At 36.7% G+C, this 24,714-nt stretch overlaps 1 protein-coding gene across 1 annotated transcript in view; it reads left to right on the forward strand.

Moving 5' to 3' along the window:
- Nucleotides 1-24,714, forward strand: part of LOC122797761 (DNA topoisomerase 1-like) — an 880,254-nt gene that overhangs the window by 663,870 nt on the left and 191,670 nt on the right. The window contains exon 10 of the mRNA XM_044066283.1: nucleotides 23,983-24,104. Coding sequence (XP_043922218.1) covers nucleotides 23,983-24,104 — 122 coding nt within the window. The remainder of the gene's footprint in view (nucleotides 1-23,982; nucleotides 24,105-24,714) is intronic.

Consider the following 24,714-nt stretch of genomic DNA (forward strand, 5'->3'; position numbering starts at 1 on the left):
CTTTGATATTCTCTGCCTGTCTGAAACCTGGCTAAACCCAGGCACAAAGGACTCAGAGATTATACCCCAAGGTTATAACATAGTAAGACAAGACCGCTTAAAACGTAAGGGTGGGGAGTAGCAATACTGTACAAAATCAACTTAACATCTCTACTCAACCAACATATCCAAACCAAGATAGCAAAATAGAAGTCATCATTACTAAACTACAACTTAATGCCAAAAAAGCAATATACATTATTTGCTTGTATCTTCCCCCAGGTAATAACATTCCAATATTAGAAGACTTTCTTAGTTGGGTTTCTTCTACCTATCCCCAAGAAACCATAATTCTAGGCGATGTTAACATTGATTGGAACACAATCAATGCTGATAATCCCTCATCTCATATTAACCTACATGGTTTTTCCCAAACTATTACCTCAACCACAAGAGTCAATAAGCCCAATAAGAAAGAGAGCACCTTAGACTGGATACTCACAAATAAAGACAACAAAAAGTATAAAATAGGTACTATGCCAGATGATATCAGCGACCACTCCCTAACCTACATTACCAGACAAAAGTCAGAATGTACAAACCTTCCAAATACAAGGCTAATTCGTTCTACCAAACATTTTAACTTAGAACATTTTCAAGCTGAACTGAGAGCATGTAATTGGAATTGCTTAAAATCACTCCCTACAGGAGGCAGTCTCAGTCTTTAACTCTACCTTCTTATCCATACTGAATAGACATGCTCCAGAACGTTCTATTAGAGTAAAGACCAAAACAGCCCCATGGCTTACCAACAACACTAAGAAACTTATTCTTATTAGAAACAAAGCATGGACAAAATGGAGATGCCTTAAACAAAACCCTGATTTAGTTCATTACCGCCAGCTCAGAAATCAGGCTAAGAAATCAATAATCTCTGACAAGAAACATTTCTACTGTAAACTTCAAGAAACCCATCATAACAATGCCAAACAATTCTGGTCATCAGTAAACAGACTACTTTCCCCAGGAACTGTAAAAACTCCTTCCCCCCTTAACGCTGACCCTGAAACCCCTCTCCAGACTGCTAACTCTTTTTTCTCTGAAACTATCCAATCCCTAGCAAAACAAATGAACACCAACGACCCTAATATTCCATCTAACATAGCTAACTCCTCCTACAACTTCTCTCTAAAACCTATACCTACTTCTTTCATCTACAAACTCATTCTCAAACTGAAACCTTGCACCCCTTCTGCTGACAAGCTCCCTTCTCTCTTCCTTCAGAAAGCTGCCAAAGAAATTGCTTATCCTATTTCCTTACTTATAAACAGAACTATCCAAGAGGGAACTATCCCTGACATCTGGAAAGTCTCCTACATAATCCCACTTCATAAAGGAGGTAACTCCTCGACCTCTCCAACTTCAGACCAATTGCCCTTCTCTCACCCCTTGCAAAATCATGGAAAATGTATTCATCAGGAACTTGTGCGCTAGCTCTCTCTTCACAATATAATTGCAACCTGTCAGCATGGCTTTAGACCTCACCACAGTACCACAACTGCCCTTCTTTCCTTTGTAGACACTATCAACAAAAATCGAAACAACAATACACTCTCTTCCGCTCTTTTCATTGATCTCTAAAGCTTTCGACATGGTCAACCACTCTCCTACTAAACATTCTTGAATCTCTCTCTTGTGACAAAGTCGCCATTAATTGGTTTAGTTCTTATCTTAACAACAGACAGCAAGCCGTAATATGGGACAACCATATCTCATCACTACTACCCATTTCCATCGGAGTTCCTCAGGGCTCCATTCTTGGTCCACTCCTGTTCTCCCTTTTTATCAATGATCTTCAGACTTCTATCCCACAAGCAACCTGCATACAATACGCAGATGATTCTACCCTCATCTGCTCAGCACCTTCCTCTACTGAGCTGATCTCACTAACCCAAACTACCTTTAATGCTGTAGAAACTTGGTTCTCTAGACGTTTTCTCCTATTAAATGCCAAAACAAAACTTCTCCTCTTCACCCCCACCACTCAGTCTCCCCTTAAATTTCTCCATTCTCTCTAATAATGGTACTATCATCTCTCCTGATCCAACTACAAAACTATTAGGAATAACCATTGACAATAATCTCTCTTTTGACCAGCACATTAACAACAACATCAGGTTAGTTAACAGAAAAATTGGTTCCCTATATCGTATCAAACCTTTCCTAACCCCAACAACCAGAACCAAGATTGCACAATCTCACCTTCTATCTACCCTCCTATATGCTTCCCCAATTTATACTAACCTAAAGAAAACCAATCTAAAAAAACTTGCTACTTGCTATAACAATATAGCTCGCAGCCACTAGTAACCCCTTTAGGACCCATCATTGTATAAATCTAAAACAACTAGGCTGGCTTGAAGTTCAAAACCACATTATAATTCCTCAACTCACTATTGCCCACAATATACTACACCAACCTGACTATACCCTATACTCTCACAACTACTAATCCCTTACAACAATCTTAACTCACTTGCTCATCTAGTAAACTCATGACAAAAACTATAAAGGCAAACAATACAGCAGGTGATTCCCTTTTCAGTAACACAATAGGTAGAACTTGGAATCTCTTACCTTGTGACATAACTTTGACTACATCCTTGCCACTTTTCAAACAGAAAATTAAACAATACTTTCAAAATCATTGGCTTTGTTCCTGTAGTACACCTGACTAACCTGTGTCTTCTCCACTCTTTTTCATCTCTGCACTTCATTAGTTCTATTCCTTTTACTGTTAGTTTTTAAATATGTACTTTCTGCACAATTATGTGATATTTAATTATCTGCATATTTTTAACTTGATTTTCTTGAGTTTATCCTCACTCCAATGTTTTCTATTTTCTCTGATTGTAGTTTTATCTTAGAATAATTAGATTTATATCTTATTGTAATTTTTCTTAGCTTATAGTGGAGCTTTTCTCCTCGGGCCTCTGCTGAAAATGGACATGTATCCAGCCAGACTAGCCCGGTCAACAAATGTAAAATAAAAATAAAAAATAAATTCACATAAATATTGAAGCATATTTAGTCTTTCTTTCCCATGTCCATATTTCTTCTTCAGATGCCTCCTGCTCCTCCTGATTCTCCTTTCTTGGAGGACTTGTTCCATACTGCTGTGACATTACCTGTATTAGACTTTGTACAATAAATCATTCACTTTGCAGGTGTTTCATAACTTCAGCTTCTATTTTTTTAATGTCTACTTTACAAATCTTTTGTTTTACATTCCCACTTTGTGATCTTTTTTTTGTATTTTGAAATTTTTCATATTTCTGTGCCTTTGCCAGCATTTCTCTTTGAATTTCTTTGGAGTTGATGTTTTGCATTGATTAATTTGCCTTTCTCCTTTGCATAAATATTGCACTACATCCGATCTCTCTCTCACATGTTCATATTTCTTTTTTATGCCTTTTAAAAATCTCTAGATTTTTGTCTTTATATTTTCGCACTTCCTCAGCCACTTTTTTCCAAATGATCCAAGGTTTCTTGGTCTATATAATTTTTTTCATAACTCTGTTGTATTAATGAACACAAATTTTCATTTGAAGCTTTTAACATATTTTTCTTGTGCAAGTATTTGTCTTTCCTTTATAATTTCTCTCTTAATCCTGTCTGGAAATTCCAGACGTCTTGCATAATAGTAACAGTACATAATTATCTATCCTCAGCAGTCCACTTTATCACCTTTATGGCTCATTTTTGGCCTGTCAATTTTTTGTCTTTTGTGATGACTATTACTTCTGAGCCTGACCTAATCCCATTGCAGGAATGTTTCCATGTCTTGAGGATTTTTGTCATTTTTTCCAGTCCTGGCACCAGTGTGCCTACTGGGATTGGGCACTTTTTATCCTGGGACTTGTGCACCAAACTGTCTTATTTTTTAACCTACTTCTGTCCCTGATGTATACTGTATAACATACAGTCTATATATCAATGTCGTCTTGGTGAGATCTCATAAAAACAGGGTTCGCCATGTGAAGGTACTCACCAAGTCTTGAGAACAAATTCAATTCTAGCAATACTGCTCTCCATTGCTTGCTGATTTTATTATCACTGCATTCGGACTCCCTTAATTATCTCTCCATTCGGACCCCATTTATCTGTAAATATGTAATGTAACTGGAGATTTTTGGAGATTATTGTTGTCTTTATGATTTTTGTTTTCAATTGGCTATATTGTAAGTGGAACTTTTCTCCCTGGGCCTATATTGAAAAAGGGCTATTAAAGCTAGTTGGACTTTCTTGATGAGCAAAAGCAATGTTTTTCCTTTTTCGTTTTGTCTTTATCAAATGGCCTGATAAGTATTTATAATTTTGCATTCCTAAGTTTATTTCTTACTTGTCAGTGTCTTTACCATTATTGCCTCAGTTCTGTGGGAAAAGTGTCCATCATCCATTTCTTCTGCCCAGTTAAAGTATAAATAAAAAAATAAATGCTCAGAACTGCGTGGGGATAGTTGTCTGGAAAAGCGACTGCCAGGTGAGTGTGGGAATTGAAGTATTTTGGATAGTTACCATGGAAACAGATATAGAGAGTTCTGATTTTGTTTGTGGTTTAATGCTACTGTGGTCCAGGAGGAAATGGTTTGTATAGTAACACAGAGGATAATTATACATTTTAGTAGTGCTGTTTTCCCCCACCACAGCTGCCACCAACAACTCCTTGTTCACTAGGTCTACTGGATCTGCCTTAGCTGCCCCCAGATGTAACCTATACATCCTGGCTGGTGAGAGGATAGAGGACAGTAGTGCAACATCATACAGCTGCCAGGAAATTGTGCTTTTAAACTCGCCGCCCTGCAGCAGCCTTTTCAGTTCTGCAATCACTGCTCCTAAGAGGTTCATGCCCACTTTGACCATGCACAACCTCCCAACCAAGGAATATGACACTTGCGCAGCACAGAGCATTCCAGGCTCGTAACACTGTTTTACTGAAGCAAGCCTGGCTCTCTTCCTCCCCACAAGATGACTGAGCCGACATGGGACACTCATTCCACCCCCCCCCCCGACAATCCTTCCACTGCCCAGATCATGCTGTGTACCCGTTTAGGAAACGATTAAGAGTGCTGCTTGTGTTACCTTGTTGTACATCTGCTTTTGAGTTAAAAAGGGTACCCCACATTGAGCAGTTAAATTGTTAGTGATTTGATGATGGGAGGGTGGTTTAAATGTTTTTAATTATCTGTTCTGAGTCTTAAGTTATTTGTCTGTAAGACTTCATTACTAAGGTTTGTGGATCATTTGCAAATATGCGAGATAGAATCAGGGTGACCGGCACCTCACAGGACCATTTTATTTGTAGACTACTTATCAATACGCCTACTTTTTCTGCTCTGAGTAACAAATGACCAAAATTTAAGATTTGATCAACTCATCTAATAGACAGTTAAAACAATGCTGTAAACTAGGATTAAATTCGCAAAATTAAACACAACATACTAAGTACACACCACAGCCTGCATCTTTCTGCTATGTCTCTTCTTTGGCTAATCAATTTTGAGTAAGTTATAAAACTGCAAAGCTTGCAGCTAAGCACACTAGAACAGAACACTCATTGTCTAGTGTTAATCTTTTAATTGGTAAGTTGTACCCAATCTGTTATCCTACTCACACCAGTAGAACTGTTCCCCACATATTTTGCAGTCTTGACAAATGCTGTGCTCCCATCCAGTTATTAAACTGTTGTACACCCCATGTACACTTGTACTTAAACCGATGCCAAGTATTTATTCAAAAAAATCCAGCAGTTGTAACTTTGATTTGACTAGTTGCTGTTTACATAACTAAACTCTAAAGAGCTCTGTTGTAATAAATCAGAAAAATGTAATCCCACTAACAATTTATAACCCCTGTAAAACATACTTGGTAGCAAAGTAGGTCCTGCCCTTGTACAAAACTATACAGCTAGCTCCCATTCTCCATCAGACTAAAATATCAAAAAGATCTCAGACTTGTACACCCAGAGTATAAATTTCAAGTGCATATGCAGCTTTTTGTATACAGTATGCATGTATTTTAATCTATGTACAAAGTTATATGCATCTGTTTTTCTGAGTATTGAGTTCTGTACGGTTGCATGGTCAGTAATGCAAATCACTGAATTCTTTCAATTACTCTGTTATGCAGTTGCTATAATTTTCTCAGATGAAAAAATGTTAATCTTGAGTATATGCGGTTAAAACGTGCTGAATCTTCAGCAAAAATTTGTAGTAGCTGTATGTTGAAGCGTGTTGTGTATATATAGCTGACTCATGCTAAAAGTTCAAATGTGTGTAAATAAATTTTGACATATACAAGTGCTGAATTGTATTATATGCACATTATGACCATCATCAGCATGTTTCATGTACTGTTAATCTGACTATAGTGCTTGCAGACATTTAATGTGTAGCTTTTCTCACTGGGCCCCCATTGAAAGGGGACTTTGCCCAGTTGGACTTTTCCAGTAAACAACGAAAAATTATATACATTTTTCTCTCCGTTTTGTACATTTACAGGCTTTTACAGTGATTGAGCACATTCCACTTCTGCATGTTGCACCTGCACCAGTGATGGAAATAGTTCCATAAACCTGTTGCTATCACAGCCTCTTCAGAGAGTACCAAAGTCCTCCAAGAGATCCTTTCCCAAACAAATAGGTGTGAAAATCATAGGCTAAAACTAAATGTCAAATGTATAAACATCCTTAGGCAAGCTTGACTTCTTGCCACTATCACATTGACAGAATACCCCTGAAAGTTTGATCCCATAGTTCAGGATCTGGAAACCTATGCCAACTGCAATGTGTACTTTGATCACCAGATAACTGTGCAAAAGTCCTTTTTCATTGCACAGCTTGTGGCTGAAGGTATGCATCCACGTCCAGGGATTTAATCATGCCATAGTACTCTGCTGTCATCAGGTTGATCAGTGAATATATGACAAGAACAAAAACTGTTAAAACGAAGAAGGCAGCACAGTATTCAAGCAGGATCCGATTTATTCAAACTCCAAAAAATATAATAAAAACAAAAACCTTCATTAACATGTACTAAGCACTTTCACCCATCTCCACAGTGGGCATCTTCAGAGTACAATGAACATAGAACATCTACATCATTAAATACACTACAAGTAGCACAACGCCCTAGAATAGCAGCCAATGAATGGTTCGAATTAATTAGCATAATTAATTAAATTAAATTCATGGTACCTAACCTTTCTTTCTCTTTATGAATTCTGACAAAACATAATGCACTAAGAATCTAAAAATCTAAAAATGCTCTGGCAATTTATGGTGAAGATAAACAATGACTAAATAGTAATTAAATAGGTAATATAATATAAAATAATCTTTACACTATAAATATATAATTTAAAATATGTAAAATATAAATACATAATTTCTAAATGAATGTCATTTAAAATGAATAAATATGTATATATGAAAACAGTCGTAGTTTAATAACCAATAATGTTCAATGACACCTAAGACATATTAAGCTTAAAAGTATACTAAAGTTTGTATATGTACATAAATAAGTAAATAAATGTATATATTTATACTTAAAAACTTAAATAACTCAAAAACTTTAAAACCATAACAAATGTGTCTAAATAATCATATACAGTAAGATTTATGTTTTAATATACTGGCAATGAAAATGTGATAATTAATTCTTGGTGGATTTGTAGCATCCAATCTCAATTGCCATAAACACTCTTTGGCATCCAATAGGTTTTTATCGTCACCCCCTTTTTTGTTGTTTGGAATTCTGTCAATAACAAAAAATATAAATCTCTTGAATTCTTTACATTTCTGGCTATGTGTATATAGTAAACTAAGTTTTTTTTGTTTCTTATGTCTCTTGTATGTTCGAGTATTCGGTCCCTAAGTTTCATGATGGTCTTCCCTACGTAATATGCTGAACAGCTTGTACATGTCGCTATATATACTACCATCTTGGTATTACAATTACAGTACCCGGGACATCTAATAGTTCTGACGTTGTTCTGAACAACTACATAGGGACCATCATTTATAAACTTACAAGTACTGCATAGACCACATTTACTCATTTTAGACATTTTGTGTAATTCCTTATTGGTACTTGTCTCTAATAGTTGCTTTAAATTCATACCCCTACTATACGTAATCTTGGGGTAACTACCAGTAATATCAGTGAGTTCTGTTTTGTTCATAAAAACACTAAGCCATGTCTTGTGAACTATATTGGAAATTTTGGATGCTGTTTCATTATATGGAATTATAAACGCGTCCCTCTTGTTTCTCTCTTCTTTGTTGGATATGTCACTATCTATTCCAAATTTAATTTGTGTTAGGTTTCTGTTAACCATCACCTCTTATTAATTCTTGAGGATAACCCCTATCAAAAAACATGTTAATATGTTTATCAATTTCATCTTGAAATAACGTGTCATCACTCACTGTTCTCGATAGTCTAACCATCTGCCCTTTCACTAGATTCTTTTTTTGAAACTGGGGATGGCAGCTATCATAGTGCAAAAATGAATTCGAATACGTCTTCTTTAGAAATATGTTGGAACCAATCCTATCATCTTTTATATAAAATAGTATGTCTAAATACTCACAACTATTTTCATAAATAGTGCTAGTAAATTTCAAAAAAGTTGTTGTAGTACCCAAAAATTTCACAAATTCCTGAATTGCTTCCTTATTCCCTTTCCAAAAAATAAGAATATCATCCAGGTATCTTAAATATAATACTATTTTAAACAAAGAAAAAACCACAAACTTGTAAAATCACGAGCTGCAGGAACTCCGACCAGCCAACAAAGACTCAATTGCAAATGCACATATGATGTCCACATATATAATCCACACGAAGATGCACGAATAAACAAACAACCAACTTTATTTTCTGAACATAGAGTTAAGCGCTTTTCGTCCCACTATGTTGTGGGACTTCTTCAGACTAACAAGAACAAATTTCTAAAGGCGTTTGGTCAAATTTGGCGCCAAATATTCACTGTATCCTAGCAACAATAACAAATAACGAACAGCTCCGGTTGTTTATAAGTGTTTTGACTCATATAACATTTAAGACATGTACATTAAAGAACAAGTTGTATAACCAACTAAAATTAAATCTATGCATCATAAAATAAAACATTTAAATCATTCTATACGGCGCCATACAAAATCGCCATAACATAGCAGCAATACTCTAGCAGCTCCATTCCATAATGATGTTTCAACCAGATGGAATGTATACAAACATGTACATTAAAATGTACATTGTATAGACAACAAAAGGCAAATCTATACATCATAAAATGGAACATTTAAATAATTCCATACGGCGCCATACATAGTCACTGTAGCATAGCAGCAATGCTCTAATAGCCCAGTTTCGTGATGATATTGCAACCAGATAGAATGTATACAAACGTATATTTAAAACCTGTATGTTAAAGAAGATGAAATAAATCTGACAGGTTTGTAATATATAATTGCAATCACATAAAAGTGGTAGTATACCAAACGCACAAAACAGTAGCTGCTTACTATTAATTACACAAAATATAATAAAATTTAAAAAATATATAATAAAAAATAATAAAAAAATTAATAAAAAACATGTATGTACATTTATAAAATATCTGACAAATGTTATTGATAAAACCCTATAAATCTATTAACTGGTGTAGTGAACACTGAACGGTGAAACTAACACTAACAAAAACTGACTATAAATGTTCCCAACATTAAACAAAAAATAAATAAAAAATAAAAACAAGGGTCATAAATGCCAAAGACGCCAAGTGTATTGTGAATAATTTCATCTACGCAAGCTTCTTAGTTTTAAAATGGGATAAAGGGAACACATTTCATTTAAGCCTGGTGGAGTACTGGCATTACAACGGAGTTGCCAGTATAATTCCAAAACTTCAAGTAAGACTTGATCTGGACCATCTCTCCCATCTGGAACATAGTTTAATTTATGTCCTGCCTTCTACATTGGCAAAACTGACAGGAAATTGCATGAGCGTGTCTACGAGCATTTATATGCTATTAGGAAAAACAAGTTAGACAATGCATTAGCTAAACACAGTACAGAAAATATTAATCACGCATTTTCATTCAGAGCAATAAACACAATTGTTCCAGATGGGAGAGATGGTCCAGATCAAGTCTTACTTGAAGTTTTGGAATTATACTGGCAACTCCGTTGTAATGCCAGTACTCCACCAGGCTTAAATGAAATTTGTTCCCTTTATCCCATTTTAAAACTAAGAAGTTTGCGTAGATGAAATTATTCACAATACACTTGGCGTCTGGTATTTATGGCCCTTGTTTTTATTTTTTATTTATTTTTTGTCTAATGTTGGGAACATTTATAGTCTGTTTTTGCTAGTGTTAGTTTCACCTTTTAGTGTTCACTACACCAGTTAATAGATTTATAGGGTTTTATCAATGATAACATTTGTCAGGTATTTTATACATGTATACACGTTTTTTATTTTTTTTATTTTTTATTATATATTTTTTAATTTTATTATATTTTGTGTAATTAATAGTAAGCAGCTACTGTTTTGTGCGTTTGGTATGCTACCACTTTTATGTGATTTCAGTGATATATTACAAACCTGTTAGATTTATTTCATCTTCTTTAACATACAGGTTTTAAATATACATGTTTGTATACATTCTATCTGGTTGCAATATCATCATGAAACTGGGCTATTAGAGCATTGCTGCTATGCTACGGTGACTATGTATGGCGCCGTATGGAATGATTTTAATGTTCCATTTTATGAAGTATAGATTTGCCTTTTGTTGTCTATACAATTTGCATTTTAATGTACATGTTTGTATACATTCCATCTGGTTGAAACATCATTATGGAACGGAGCTGCTAGAGTATTGCTGCTATGTTACGACGATTTTGTATGGTGCTGTATAGAATGATTTAAATGTTTTATTTTATGATGCATAGATTTAATTTTAGTTGGTTATACAACTTGTTCTTAATGTGTATGTCTTAAATGTTATATGGGTCAAAACACTATTATAAACAACCTGAGCTGTTCGTTATTTGTTGTTGTTGTTGCTAGGATACAGCGAATATTTGGCGCCAAATTTGACTATTTAAACACCTTTAGAAATTTGTTCTTGTTAGTCTGAAGAAATCCCACAACATAGTGGGATGAAAAGCGCTTCACTCTATGTTCAGAAAATAAAGTTGGTGGTTTGTTTATTCATGCATCTTCGTGTGGATTATATATGTGGACATCATATGTGCATTTGCAATTGAGTCTATGTTGGCTGGTCGGAGTTCCTGCAGCTCGCAGTTCGTGTTACTATTTTAGACCAGTAACCAGAGGTAAAAAGGAACTCTCTCCCAAAATGCCAATACCACATTAGCATATATAGGAGCACATCTGGCACCCATAGCCACCCCTGTACATTGTAATACTCCCCATCAAGAAAAATAGTTATTTAAAACCATTTCCATCAGTTCCACTATAAGCTTACTTTTGACAGTATGCATGTCACTAACTCTTGATAAACTAGCTTCAAACATTTCTAAACCTAAAACGTGTGGTATAACAGAAAATAAATTAATGACTTTTATGGTGACCATAATTGTGTCTGAATTGATGTCAGATGTATGTTCTCTCACAACATCTAAGCAATGCCATGAATCTTTGAGTATATGGGGTAACTTGCTCAAGATACCTTTACAATGAACATCTATATATAGCTTCAGTTTTAGAACCTTTTACTGAAAACTATAGGCCTAAAGGGTGGATTGTTCACATCTTTATGTATTTTGAGAATGCCAAAGATGGATGGTGTGATTGGTATCTCTACCATCAAATAGTCATACTCTTCTTTCTTTAATACACCATCCATCAAAAATTCATGCAACTGCCAATCAAGTTTAGTGTATGCCTTATATACCTCATACTTAGAAACCTTTTCATAGGTGTTGCAGTCACTTAACATAAGTGTCATTTTACTCAAATAGTCCGTGTTGGACATGACCACTACCCCACCACCTTTATCAGGTTTCATAACCCTGTATTTGTCTGTTGTAGTCAGTTCCTTTAGACAGAATCTTTCTGCTGAAGTCAAATTGTCATACGCTGTACTCTCCTTAACACACCTGCGTATTTGTGTTTCACATAACATTTCAAAGAGATGCATCATAGGATTTTGTAGGGGTATGAAAGTACTTGTTCTTTTCAGTGTCAATATTCCGTCATCTATCGTTGGTCTAATATTGTTTTCAAAAAACATTTTTAAATTCAACATTCTAATATACAATCTTAAGTTAATCAAGATTTTGCCTACATATTTAAACTGGGGGATAAATGTAAAGCCTTTCTTTAATAACATAATATGGCTAGGTATAAGATCATTTCCAGAATAATTACATATAGAAAATCCACCATTTTCAATAACTGAACAAGATTGTTTAAACAAACAAGTATCATTTGAATCAGACATAATGTTTAAAATCCACTATTTCATTATTAATACTAAAATCTGTTAGTGTAGATGTCAAGTCATTGTCCTGTATGTAATCAGAAACCAAATTAATGGGAAAGCCAGTATCCCCTTGCCCTAGGCTTTCAATAACAGTATTCATGTGAACGTTTGTTTTTAAAGTTTTTGAGTTAAGTATAAATATATACATTTATTTATTTACTTATTTATGTACATATACAAACTTTAGTATACTTTTAAATTTAATATGTCCTAGGTGTCATTGAACATTAATTATTGGTTATTAACTACAACTGTTTTCATATATACATATACATATTTATCTATTAATTTTAAATGATATTCATTTAGAAATTCTGTATTTATATTTTACATATTTTAAATTATATATTTATAGTGTAAATATTATTTTATATTATATTATATATTTAATTACTATTTAGTCATTGTTTATCCTCACCATAGATTGCTAGAGCATTTTTAGCTTTTTAGATTTATAAATTCTTAGTGCATTATGTTTTGTTAGAATTCATAAAAAGAAAGAAAAAAACCAGATTTTCACGGTAGTACTGGTATTGTAATCTGACTGTTGATGTTATAATGAAGTTATACAATCTGTTTTCCTATGTTTGACTGTTTATGTATGCACTTCCAGCAAGTGGTGTGAAACCCAGCTTGCTCATCCAGAGAATGACCAATCCACATATTTCCTGGTCTAATACCTTCCAAAACCACTGAAGTACAATCAAAGTTTGTCTGAGGTGTAACCCAAACTTTTAAAGGTTAGGTACCATGAATTTAATTAATTTAATTATGCTAATTAATTTGAACCATTCATTGGCTGCTATTCTACGGCGTTGTTACTTGTGTATTTAATGATGTAGATGTTTTATGTTCATTGTACTCTGAAGATGCCCACTGTGCAGATGGGTGAAAGCGCTTAGTACATGTTAATGAAGTTTTTTGTTTTTATTATAATTTTTGAAGTTTGAATAAATCTGATCCTGCTTGAATACTGTGCTGCCTTCTTCGTTTTGATCAGTGAATATAATGCCCCATTCGGTTTGTATGTCTCCCAACACTCGAGCTGACATGAAGACCATGCTTTCACACACAAAAAAAAAAAAATGAAAGGCCTAAATCACCAAAACTATTCAGACTGTCTCAAAGCCTTGTTCCTCTAATTGATATCTTATATGCTTCTAAGAAACAGCATCTACTTTATAGATCCTTGACAGAATCTGTTCTGTCAGACCAATTACATATTCACAAATCCAATGGTAGTGTGAACACAGGATCAAAGGATCTCAGTCTTTTGCAACATGAATAGAACATGCTGGAGGGATAAATATATTACCTTTTATGTCTTAACGTAAAGCAAAGTACTTCTTTTACTGTATTCAAACATAGTTTGGATGAATCGAGGGAAACTGCAAATTCACTCATGGTTTAGCACCCATCTTCTTCATGGATAAGGTCAACAAGTAAATGTCCCAGCATGTTCCTGTTCTGCCTCCCTCTGGGTTATTTTATGCAAAATATAAGGGCTAAAGTCTACCGTGGGATTGAAAGGCTTCTTAAGATCCTCACAGATCAGTATCCAAGTACCTACAAACCTATGGATTTCACGATTCGCCTCACAAGGTTTGCTTTCTAGGCGCAATTCTTGTCATCCATGTTTAGAACACACAAGCTGGTTATGATCGGAGACCTATCGTAATTCTCTGTTTTATGGGCCATGATTGCTCAGGGTATGGCCTTATGCCTCATGGATTTTCAAGGAGTACTGCATTGGTAAAAGATAATATGCAAAAGATTGGTGGAAAAATGAAGTTGGTGTTTGCATACATCTTCACCCTAATGAATAACTCTGGAAAGTGAAGCTGCTAGTTAAAAGAATCATCTAAGAATGCACTTTCTAAATGCGAAGTATAATGTATGTGCTTGCCTGTGCCCTAAATTAAGTGCAATGATCCAGCAGTGCGTAATTGCTTCATTGTGTTTACTACCACTAATGTGGGTTAATTAAAATGTCTAAAGAATTTTAAAGTGATTAGGTAATTACCAATCTTTTAACAGTTTGAAACTACACTTCACAGCCACTTGTTTCCTTCTTCAGTGTTGTTTCACCTGATTTCCATCTTTTTTGAGGTCCCTTCTCTGCAGTTTCACTGACATTTGTGGGCTATTGCTTGTAGATTTTTTTTTGTTTTGCATGCATGCTGTGTAAACTTGGCACATACATTTTTAATCTGTCATCTCATCATCTGCCTTGTCAACTTGGAGGAGCTACCCAACTTTAAAAAAATGAAACTAGGAAAACAAGGATCCCTAAAGCAGTCGACTGTTACACTTTTGTGGGTGTATATGGTTGGAATTGCACCCCTGAAATTATAAGCAGGAAGCTGAAGGGATTTATACAGTAAGGCGCAGTATATTGTAAGCTAGAAATACATACAATAGGGTAACAGTCTGTTTGAATTTGACACCACTATATTGAAATTCTTATTACGTGGTCCTTTGTGTTCCTGTTCTGCTAAAGAGTCCTTTGCTGCGCATTTATGAAACAGATGGAATCTTACACATGATGCACCTTCTTTAGGGTGATCTTCCTTGTCAGCTTGTAGCTGGATTCATTCCCTTGAAACAGTCCTTACTGATATCAGCATAAACTGGTACAGTACATTGTCAGTTTTTCCAGTGGTCCTCCTTAGCTGCAATTAGCTTTTAAGGACACTTGCATTTAGAGAGACAGATACACACACAATATAGTGACTTCTTCATAGGCAAGTACTAGACTAGCTGTCCTAGTGGGCCATTTTAAGCCTAGCCAGTTTCCCCTCAGAGGTGAGAATCAAACCCTGTACTTGGTGTGTTTTGTGAGGTAAACACCTTAACCATTATGCCAAACTTCAACCTTGAGATAGATATGCACAGAATATAGCGATTTATCCATCTTATCTAACAACCTCCTCTGCTCTTTATTCCTTTTTTTTTCCGTTTTTGCCCCAGAGGTGATTTGACTGGCTAGTCTGTTAATCTAGGCCCCTTCTCCCTTCATCCTCAGCGATGCTAACAGCTCTGCTCATACCTCCAGATTTTGCCTTGTATTTTAGGTTTGTTTCTCATAAAATTACCTTTTTTCTGGCAATTTATTGAAAAATCACTAAGGATTGACATCACTAAATGAGGTACATTTGAGCTTCAGACTCCATGATTTTGAGACTTTGTCCCCCCTGTTATTTTTAGCTTTGTCCAGATTTCTTGCACTTGGAGATTGAGAGGTAGACATGCAGGGTATTCTGAGGTCGTGTCCAACTTGCCAGAATCCTCTTTGTACCTCTCTCGAGAGAGGAAAACCCACACCCTCACTTCCCACATAACACTGTCAAATCAGGAAAATAGGCTGAGAGTCATGCTTCCTGCCATTCAGACTTGCACAGAGTTTCTGTACTGTGTTGCCATCTTATGTACAAGTGAATGTAGGAATCCGATTCCTTTAATCTCCTATCTCCTATACTTATTTTTTTTTTTTGCCAGAATGAGCTGAGGGCTGTCAACCATTGTTTCATTTTGTCTTGAAATGTACTTTGTTGGAGCTTCCTGCCCACTAGGTGAGTATTTGCCACTGTAAGTCCTGTCAAATAAAAAGAATAGCCCCAATAGCATTTTTGTCCTACAAGGTACCTTATTCCAGCTCACTTTGACAACCTTATCAACTGATCATTGTTTCCCCTTGTTCTCCTTCACTTCATGGGTCTTCTACAGGAAGTCAATCTGCCTTGCACTACTTGTAGGTCTTCAGTCAATGATTACCCCACATGCAGAGCAACCTTGGTTCTCACCCTCTCCTTGTAAGTTTAGGAACATCCTCCCACCCACTAGTTTATTACAGTCCAATAGCTTTAACCACATTTTCCAGTATACTTTTAAAATCAGTGCCTAGTACTATCCTACAAAGTAGCAGTAATTAGAGAACATACTGGTTGTTTTAAATACATCTTATAAAAGTTGCAACTTTATTGTCCCTTTAACAGTAAGATCAGGTTTTAACTAGTACTAAATATTTATCTAAATTATATTTTCATTAAGGATCTTGCTTTAGATTAGGTTTGGAAGCACATTACAGGCTAATTTTGAAAGACTTTATAAGCAATGGTTATCTTGTGCAATGTAAAAATGTAACCTTAAGCTTATAAATGAGTCCTTGTTTATGTCCTTAAACATGTATGAGAAATGTAAGCATATTTAGATTATGGAGATACAGCAGTAGCCCCACCCAGTGGTCATATTAAAAAAAAAACTATTACTACATAGACAAATAATTCTGACTACACCCACAAAAGCCTTGGCTTTCCTGAAGTAGCCATAAGCCAAACAAAAACAGAACCTTGTAGATGTGCATGTTTACAGACCTCCCACCATACCACTCAACTGTCCAAATGTTAGTTATGCCCCTAGTTTGTTCTGAAGATTTTACTGCATCCTTGCATCCTTGTTGTAAGTCATTAATAGCATTTAAAAAGTGTTCCTAATTTGGGGCCTTTTCTCCTAATTATTGTTTGCTTTGTCCATTACTCTGGAGGCAAAAGTAGAGGTATGTTTCACAGCGACATTAAATTAAAAATATGTAGTCACTGTGTGATGGCAGCAAAGACTACACTTGACAAAATAGCTCAGTTTGAAACTGTACCAAACAAGAATTAAGCTCTTAAGAGCACTTATTGAGGCCTGGCAACCTCACAAAACATTCTTGGTAATCTGTGACTGAGACACAGCCTGCCTGTGGCCGAATATCCATGAAAGCATAGAAAAGACATGCTTAGCTGAATCCTGCTATCACTTCATATGGTACATAAATATCACAGCTGCATGTTGCCTTGGCATTCACTCTGTGGCTAAGGCTGTTGTGTCATAGACAGGATCCAGTGCCTGTCTACCCAATGCAAGACGTACTGTGAGTCAGAGTCTTCATCTTTTAGTCTTTCTCTTTTCCTGGGGGAGTGCAGGTATTGAACAGGAGATTTTGCATCCCTATAGTGTCTTTTCCAAGACTAAATGAAATTAAATACACGTATGTTTGCTAAATATGAGAAGTCTCAATGCTGAAAGGGGTGACAAAAGCTTTTTGTACTTGCAGAATGTTAACTGTATCATTACTGAAATAATTGTAACTGTCTAAAATGGCAATCGCAAGTTTAGGGTAAAACTCTCTTCATTGCTGGAGATAAAGTACAAGAGGTAGCAGTGTTTCACTCTATGTAAAACCTGCGCCCAAAATCCAAAGCCAAGAAAACAACTTGGGGAAAAGTACTTGTACAATAATTAGAGTAAGAGGTATTTAATATAACAGAGAAATCTACCATATACCATGCGTGTCCAATACAGAAACTAAGGAGTTCCTGAACAAAACTGTAGGATGTAAAATTGTAATCCTTCTGGGGAATTTCAAATGCTCAAATATTAAATGGGTTAACTGGTCAACATCATATAAATATGTCCAGATATTGATTCATTATCAAAACAACTGTGAACAAATACAAACTCTACCTAGGGATGGCATTACTTCAGATATTCACTTCTGCTCCCCAAAAATGGTTGTACCAGGTGTAATTAGCACACATCATGTTATATTTAGCTCAGTAGTAAAACTGGTTATTCATATATAAGCCATCTTCCCTGGACCTTTCCAGTAAAAACTATGATGCAGTTAATGTCATGGTTAAAAAACAGATTTGGGCACTATCCTCAGTGGCCCAAAGAAGTATGCTGAAAATTCTGTCAGTAAGTTTTATGATGACATTAACTTTTGCATTCAGCAAAAAAGTCCTCTGGTGGAATCATCAACATAACAGGATTTAAAACAGGTCGGAAGTACTACTGAATTTTCAAAAACTGCTGTAGGCATATAGAAAATGAAATCAAAGTACATAAACTACTTTTTCCTTAGCAAATCTTCTATATCTAACCACAAACTATGCTTGTTCTCAACTGTTGAAAGCAGTAAGGCATTCTTTAACTGCATCAGGAAATCAAAGAAGAAACCGTGTGAATGTAATAAAATTGTCATTAAGCAATGCAGAAAAATTATGTGCAAACTTCATAGTAAGAAAAGAAATGTGCCAGAGTGCTATAGAGACAGATACAGACATCCATTGCATAAAATATCACTGATTGTTCCTGGTAGGTATTTTCTCTTTTCCTTGCTCTACCTGCTCCGTTTGCCCTATGGGCTCACTGCACTCCCTTACCCTACCCCCAAATTCCACCCACCCCCAGGGCATCTATACTTATACTCCAAATACCCACACCCACTCCCTTATGATCCAATCCAGCCAACCCATCACCAACCAATCAAAATCCCTTACAACCCACCCCCTACCTATCACTGCTCACCTCTCCCACTATACTCTGCTTAACCTACTTCTCCATCTATTCTGTATCATACCCACCCTCCAATTAATTCAAATTTCACCATGTTTCCTAAACCTACTTCCTTCTCATCTCAAACACTCATCCTCACCTTATCCTATGTTTACTATCTCACTCAGCCCCTTTTCTTTAACCATTCACCATCTTTTCATATTACCAATCCACTTCCCAAACCACCCTCTAAGCCAGCAATCCTTGTATCACCCTGCCTATATCCTATCAGCAACCACCTACTGTTTCCCTACAAACTCATTTCTTTCCATAAGTACTCAGCTCCCTCAGCAACCTACCATACCTCTGCAAGTCTCATGACACTCTACTCTGATAATAAGCTATCCAAGCACCTCCTCAACCTAATTCACCAGCTAACTACCATCCTTCTCTCTGGCGACATACATCCTAACACAGGCCCCCTAATCCCCACCTCAACATCCAAATCCATCTTATTCACCTCTCTAAATGCCCAAAGCATAGCCAACAAAATCCCTAACCTCCCTGCCTGGCTCCACCACAATCAACCAGATATCCTGTCTATTTCTGAAACCTGGATAAAACCTCAAGTAAAGGACTCTGAAATAACACCCCCCCAACTGTTCTATCATCAGAAAAGATAGAACCCACAAAAGAGGTGGTGGAGTAGCTCTCCTATACTCATCATCCCCATCTGTTCTTCCCTATACTAAACCTATTCCCCAGTGCAGCAACCCCAAAGTAATCTTGGCACTACTTCAACTAAATAAACACACATACATATGCATAGCCTCCCTATACATTCCGCCTGGGGACATCGCTGTACTTGAAGATATTCTCTCCTGGCTTTCCACCAACATTAGTAATGAAACAATAATCTTAGGTGACATGAATATAAATTGGTCCTCCATCCAGTCCCCTACAAACTCCCTTAGTATTAACCTTTATAATTTATCTCAGCTAATCAATTCTACTACTAGACCCTCTAAAGACCTTTCCAGTGGCAATATCCTAGACTGTGTCTTAGTTTCTCACTCTCATTATTTCTCCAATAGTGGCATAGTTCCCAGTTCCCTCAGTGACCACCTCCCCACATTTGCCCACCGCCTTCCTTCCCCCCTTACAAATATCTCATAACTGTATTTCCACTCATTCCCTTAAAAACTTTAATCCACATACCTTCTCTAACTCACTAAAATCAATAAACTGGGGCCCTCTGAAAACTCTCCCCCTAGATAATGCTGTAACCTACTTCAACTCAGCATTCTTAAACTTCCTAGATGCGTTTGTCCCTTTAAAAACTAAAAGAATAAATAGCAAAACTGACCCATGGCTAACCAAGGATACACTAACTGCCATGCACCTTAGAGACAAAGCTTGGCTATGCCACCAGAAAAATAAGACCCCTTCCACCCTTAATGAATACAAAGCACTCCACAACAATGTCAAAAAGCTTATCACAGTAGACCACAAAGCCTATTTCTCCATACTGCAAAGTACCCATAAAACAAATCCTAAAAGATTCTGGAATGGAATCTCCACCATCCTTAATCCTGGCAAAAAAGAAAACCCTTGTCCTGACCCTAATGCTCTAGACATAGATCTGGCCACACAATTCAACTCTTTCTTCATCAACTCAGTTAGCAAACTTACCTCATCCTTCAGTGACAGTACTAGTCCCCCTACTACTTCATCTCCTCCCCTATCCTACCCTTCACTATTAAATACCTCTACCCCTCAACACACTCCTTTTTCTCTAAAACCCATTCCCACATCCACCATAAAAAAAACTTCTCCAGAAACTGAAACCTTGCTCCAGTGCCCCGACAACATCCCCTCTTACTTTCTTAGCATAGCCGCCGAAGCCATTGCCTTTCCCATCTCTATTTTAATCAGTCGTTCTATCCAAGAAGGCTATGTACCCCAACTTTGGAATTTGGCCTTCGTCTCACCCCTTCACAAAGGGGGCAACAACAATATCATCACAAATTTCCATCCAGTCGCTATCTTATCCCCCATCTCCAAAGTACTTGAAAAATGCATCCATCTACAATTCCTACCCTATCTTATAGACAAGCACTTACTAACTCCCACACAGCATGGTTTCAGACCAGGCCACAGCACTACCACTGCTCTTCTTTCCTTCCTAGAAACTGTTAACAAAGGCTGTGACTCTGGCTGTACTGTATCTACCCTCCTACTGGACCTCTGTAAGGTCTTTGATACCATCTCACACAACCTTCTCTTAACTAAACTCTCTAATCTAAACCTATCCCTTTCCTCTCTCAACTGGTTCTCCAGTTACCTCTCAAATAGGCAACGAGCAGTTAAATGGAAAAAAGCCACCTCCCCATTCCTCAACACCACAGGAGTACCACAAGATTCCATTCTGGGTCCCCGTCTGTTTAATATTTTCATAAATGATTTCCACGCTCAATCCCGAACACGAACCTTATCCAGTATGCCGATTTAACTATAATCTATTCTGCCACCTCTATCCCCACTCTCTTAAAACTAATCCAGGATGTGTCTCTATCACTGAACAGTGGATGAGAGACAGTCAGCTAGCACTCAATACCTCAAAAACAAAACTTGTTATTTACCCCTTCTAAAACAACCTCTGATAAAAACTCATTCTCTATCAGCCACAACAATACACCTCTCAAAATAGTATCTGATGCCAAGCTATTAGGTGTCCTCATTGATGACCAGCTTAAATTCAGCTCCCACCTACAAATAAACATAAAAAAAAACCACCAGAAACTTGGTATGCTCTACCGCTATTGTCACAATCTCACTTCCTCTAAGTCCACTCTTTCTACCACATTCCTCATCCCTTCCCTCCTATATGGTGCCCCACTCCTAACCAACCTCCAATCCTCACTTAAGTCAAAAATCTCCTCCTGCTACAAGATCGCCAAGTTTGCCACTAGCCACAAATCTTCTACCCATCACTGTATTGCCCTTCACATACTAAATTGGTTAGAGCTACCCAATTATCTCACCTACATTCAACTTGCTTATGTTCACAAACTCATTTTTAGCCCCTCCCTCTGTCCCTACCTATCCTCCTCCTTTAAAATGCACCTTCCAGAAATATCCTTAAGATCAAACAATCAAAACTTGAAACCCACCCGCCCTCCTGGCAAAAATCTACTATCCTTTGCCCTTGTTTGGCAGTGGAACTCCCTACCACCACCCATCCGTACCATTTCTAGTCACTCTTCCTTCAAGACTTTCACTCCACTTGCATCTAAACCATCTTTGGGAATGCTCCCGCTCCCATCCCACATAATCTCTTCTCCTCTCTATACCTCAGTCATCTCATGTACTTCAAACTCTTGTTTCTTGACCTTGTAAAGTAGTAGCAAAAGTTTACAACAATTTTCATTTTTCTTAACTTTGTATCTTTAAATACTGTGATTTTATTTGTACTTCTGTATTTACTGTGATACAATTACTTGATTATAACTTTTTTGGTATTATGGAGCTTTTCTCCCCAGGACTCCATTGAAAATGGGTTCTTCTTGGCCCAATGGACCATCCTGGCAAACAAACTGCACATAAATAAACTGCAGACTTAATTGCTATCGCAGTGGAATAAGACAACATAACTTGGTGGCTTCCTGTGTAGAATCAAGGGAAAGTGTTAGCATGTGGATATGTGCAATAATTAACAGGCTATGATGGTATTGATTTATAAATTGTGTGTTTGGGGGGGGTCACATCAAATCCAAACAATTTGACATGTCAGCCTGACCAGTCTTCTGTGTAAAAATCATGTGGAGAGGCATATTGCAGCTTGTCCAAAAACTGCACTAGTGACCTCTGTCTGTAAAATATGTAGTTGTGAGTTAAGGATGTCCTTACTTTTCATATTCTGATTTTCCTTAAAGGGGTAGCAACAGCACTTGATGGGCTTGACAGTGCATAGTGCTTATGTTTGTTTTGGTGAGGCATTAAGCAATGTTCCACACAAGATCTAATTGACAAACGTAAAGCATTATATGTCGCTCTGTATGTACTTCATTGGGTAAGATGGCAGTTAAGACAGAGGAGACATGTCTAGGCTTGTTGGAGCACTTGCATTTTGCTAAAAACTAACAAAAAACATTTGTTGTCTAGTGTTCAGTTGTAGATGTGGTGTTCAGGTGGTTACAATCATGTTCTTACAACTAGTCAAATCTCACCCATTTATTAGCAAAGGTGTAGCAAGGCATGCTCAGTATACTCAAATGAGAATATTTTTACTAAGTATCTCTTAAAACCTTCATTACTGAAGAAGCATAGAACGTTCATGCTGTCTTAGCTAATGCTTTTACATTAGAGCTCTATACTAATTATGCTTATATAATAAGAGTTGACATGCCCTCTTATTTTTGAAACTAATGTGCTCATTTCCTGTTAGTGTAGGGGTAATATTTTGATGCTAGAGTCCATTTTTAAAAGATAGATGGGTAGTGGGGGCAGCAACATTAGGTGCGAGTACAAAATATAAATTTCTGGTTACACCCCTCCATGGACTAAGATCAGAGATGTTCTTCACATCAAAGTCCTCATTATTGTAGTCAGAAAAATCACTAAAGGGGAGAGCAAAGTGTGTTGCAGTCACAATGATCTCAGGGGGGAGGGTAGGCATGGAACACTAGAGAATGCATTTTTTACTCTGACCCTACATTTGTTTTGGCAGAATTGCAGTACGTAGTATTTTATAGTTACTAAGATGATGTAGATTTTATGAAAACCAATGCCCAGAGGAGTTCACTGCAGGCTGCATTGAACCCAAAATTTTTAATGACTGATTTTGCGTATAGGAGTGTGCATATATGCATGGCTCTCTTTTGAACTAGATGAAGGGAGCCATATATTTGAGTATGATGAGCCTCCTATAGGTAGGGCTCCCTGGACAGAGGCATGTGTCATAAATTCTGCAAGTTCTGTTCTTGATTGCATTGTGTAATTTGAACCTTACCATAGCTGCTTGATAGCTATATACAATAAAATAGGATTCAAATTATGCATGATGAGATTGTTGACTGACAGCTTAGTTTTCTCTGCAGGTAAGGTCATGAAGTTAAGCCCTGCTGCTGAAGAAGTTGCCACCTTCTATGCCAAGATGTTGGACCATGAGTATACAACTAAGGATGCCTTCCGCAATAACTTCTTCCATGACTGGAAAAAGGTACTGTTAACTTAGAGATGGAAGTGGTTCTGTAACTAGAAGTCTTCAGGAGTTTTTCTGTTAAATGGGCAAATATTCAGTGTACATTACAGTAAGCGTGAAGCATAATCATTCTGTGTACATTAACTACAAGTAGACCCATGTGAAATAAGTACGTCTGCACCATTGTAGATGACTTCTGTATATGTCAGTCGTATTGTATGATGATTGTCATTCCGTGCAATGCTGGAGATGGAATGCTGTAAAGTATACTCCTGCATTGCACATGGAACTTGGAAACTTTGTCACGGCAGTTATCTGCTTTGATCTAACTAGCATCATAGTGAAAACTGGTCACTGATTTTCTCTTTGCTGTTCTACTTTCCATTTATTTACTTGCATCACATGCCACATGGCCACCAGTTTAATGACTTGTTGCAAATACTATACTTTTTTCTGTTCTAAACTACCTCAGTACTGTTTATCATTAAGCACCCTTAAGCAGCCCAATAGAATGGTTATAGTGGGATCACAAGTTGACTGCGATCTTAACTTTGACTACCATGTGCCTACCGATTGTAAGAAAAGCTTTCCGCATAGCTCACTTGATTAGTAAAGGCATTGCCTCGAG

The sequence above is a fragment of the Protopterus annectens genome, chromosome 3.part1, assembly GCF_019279795.1.
Source record: "Protopterus annectens isolate FY-2018-M chromosome 3.part1, PAN1.0, whole genome shotgun sequence".
Classification (NCBI taxonomy): Eukaryota; Metazoa; Chordata; order Ceratodontiformes; family Protopteridae; genus Protopterus; species Protopterus annectens.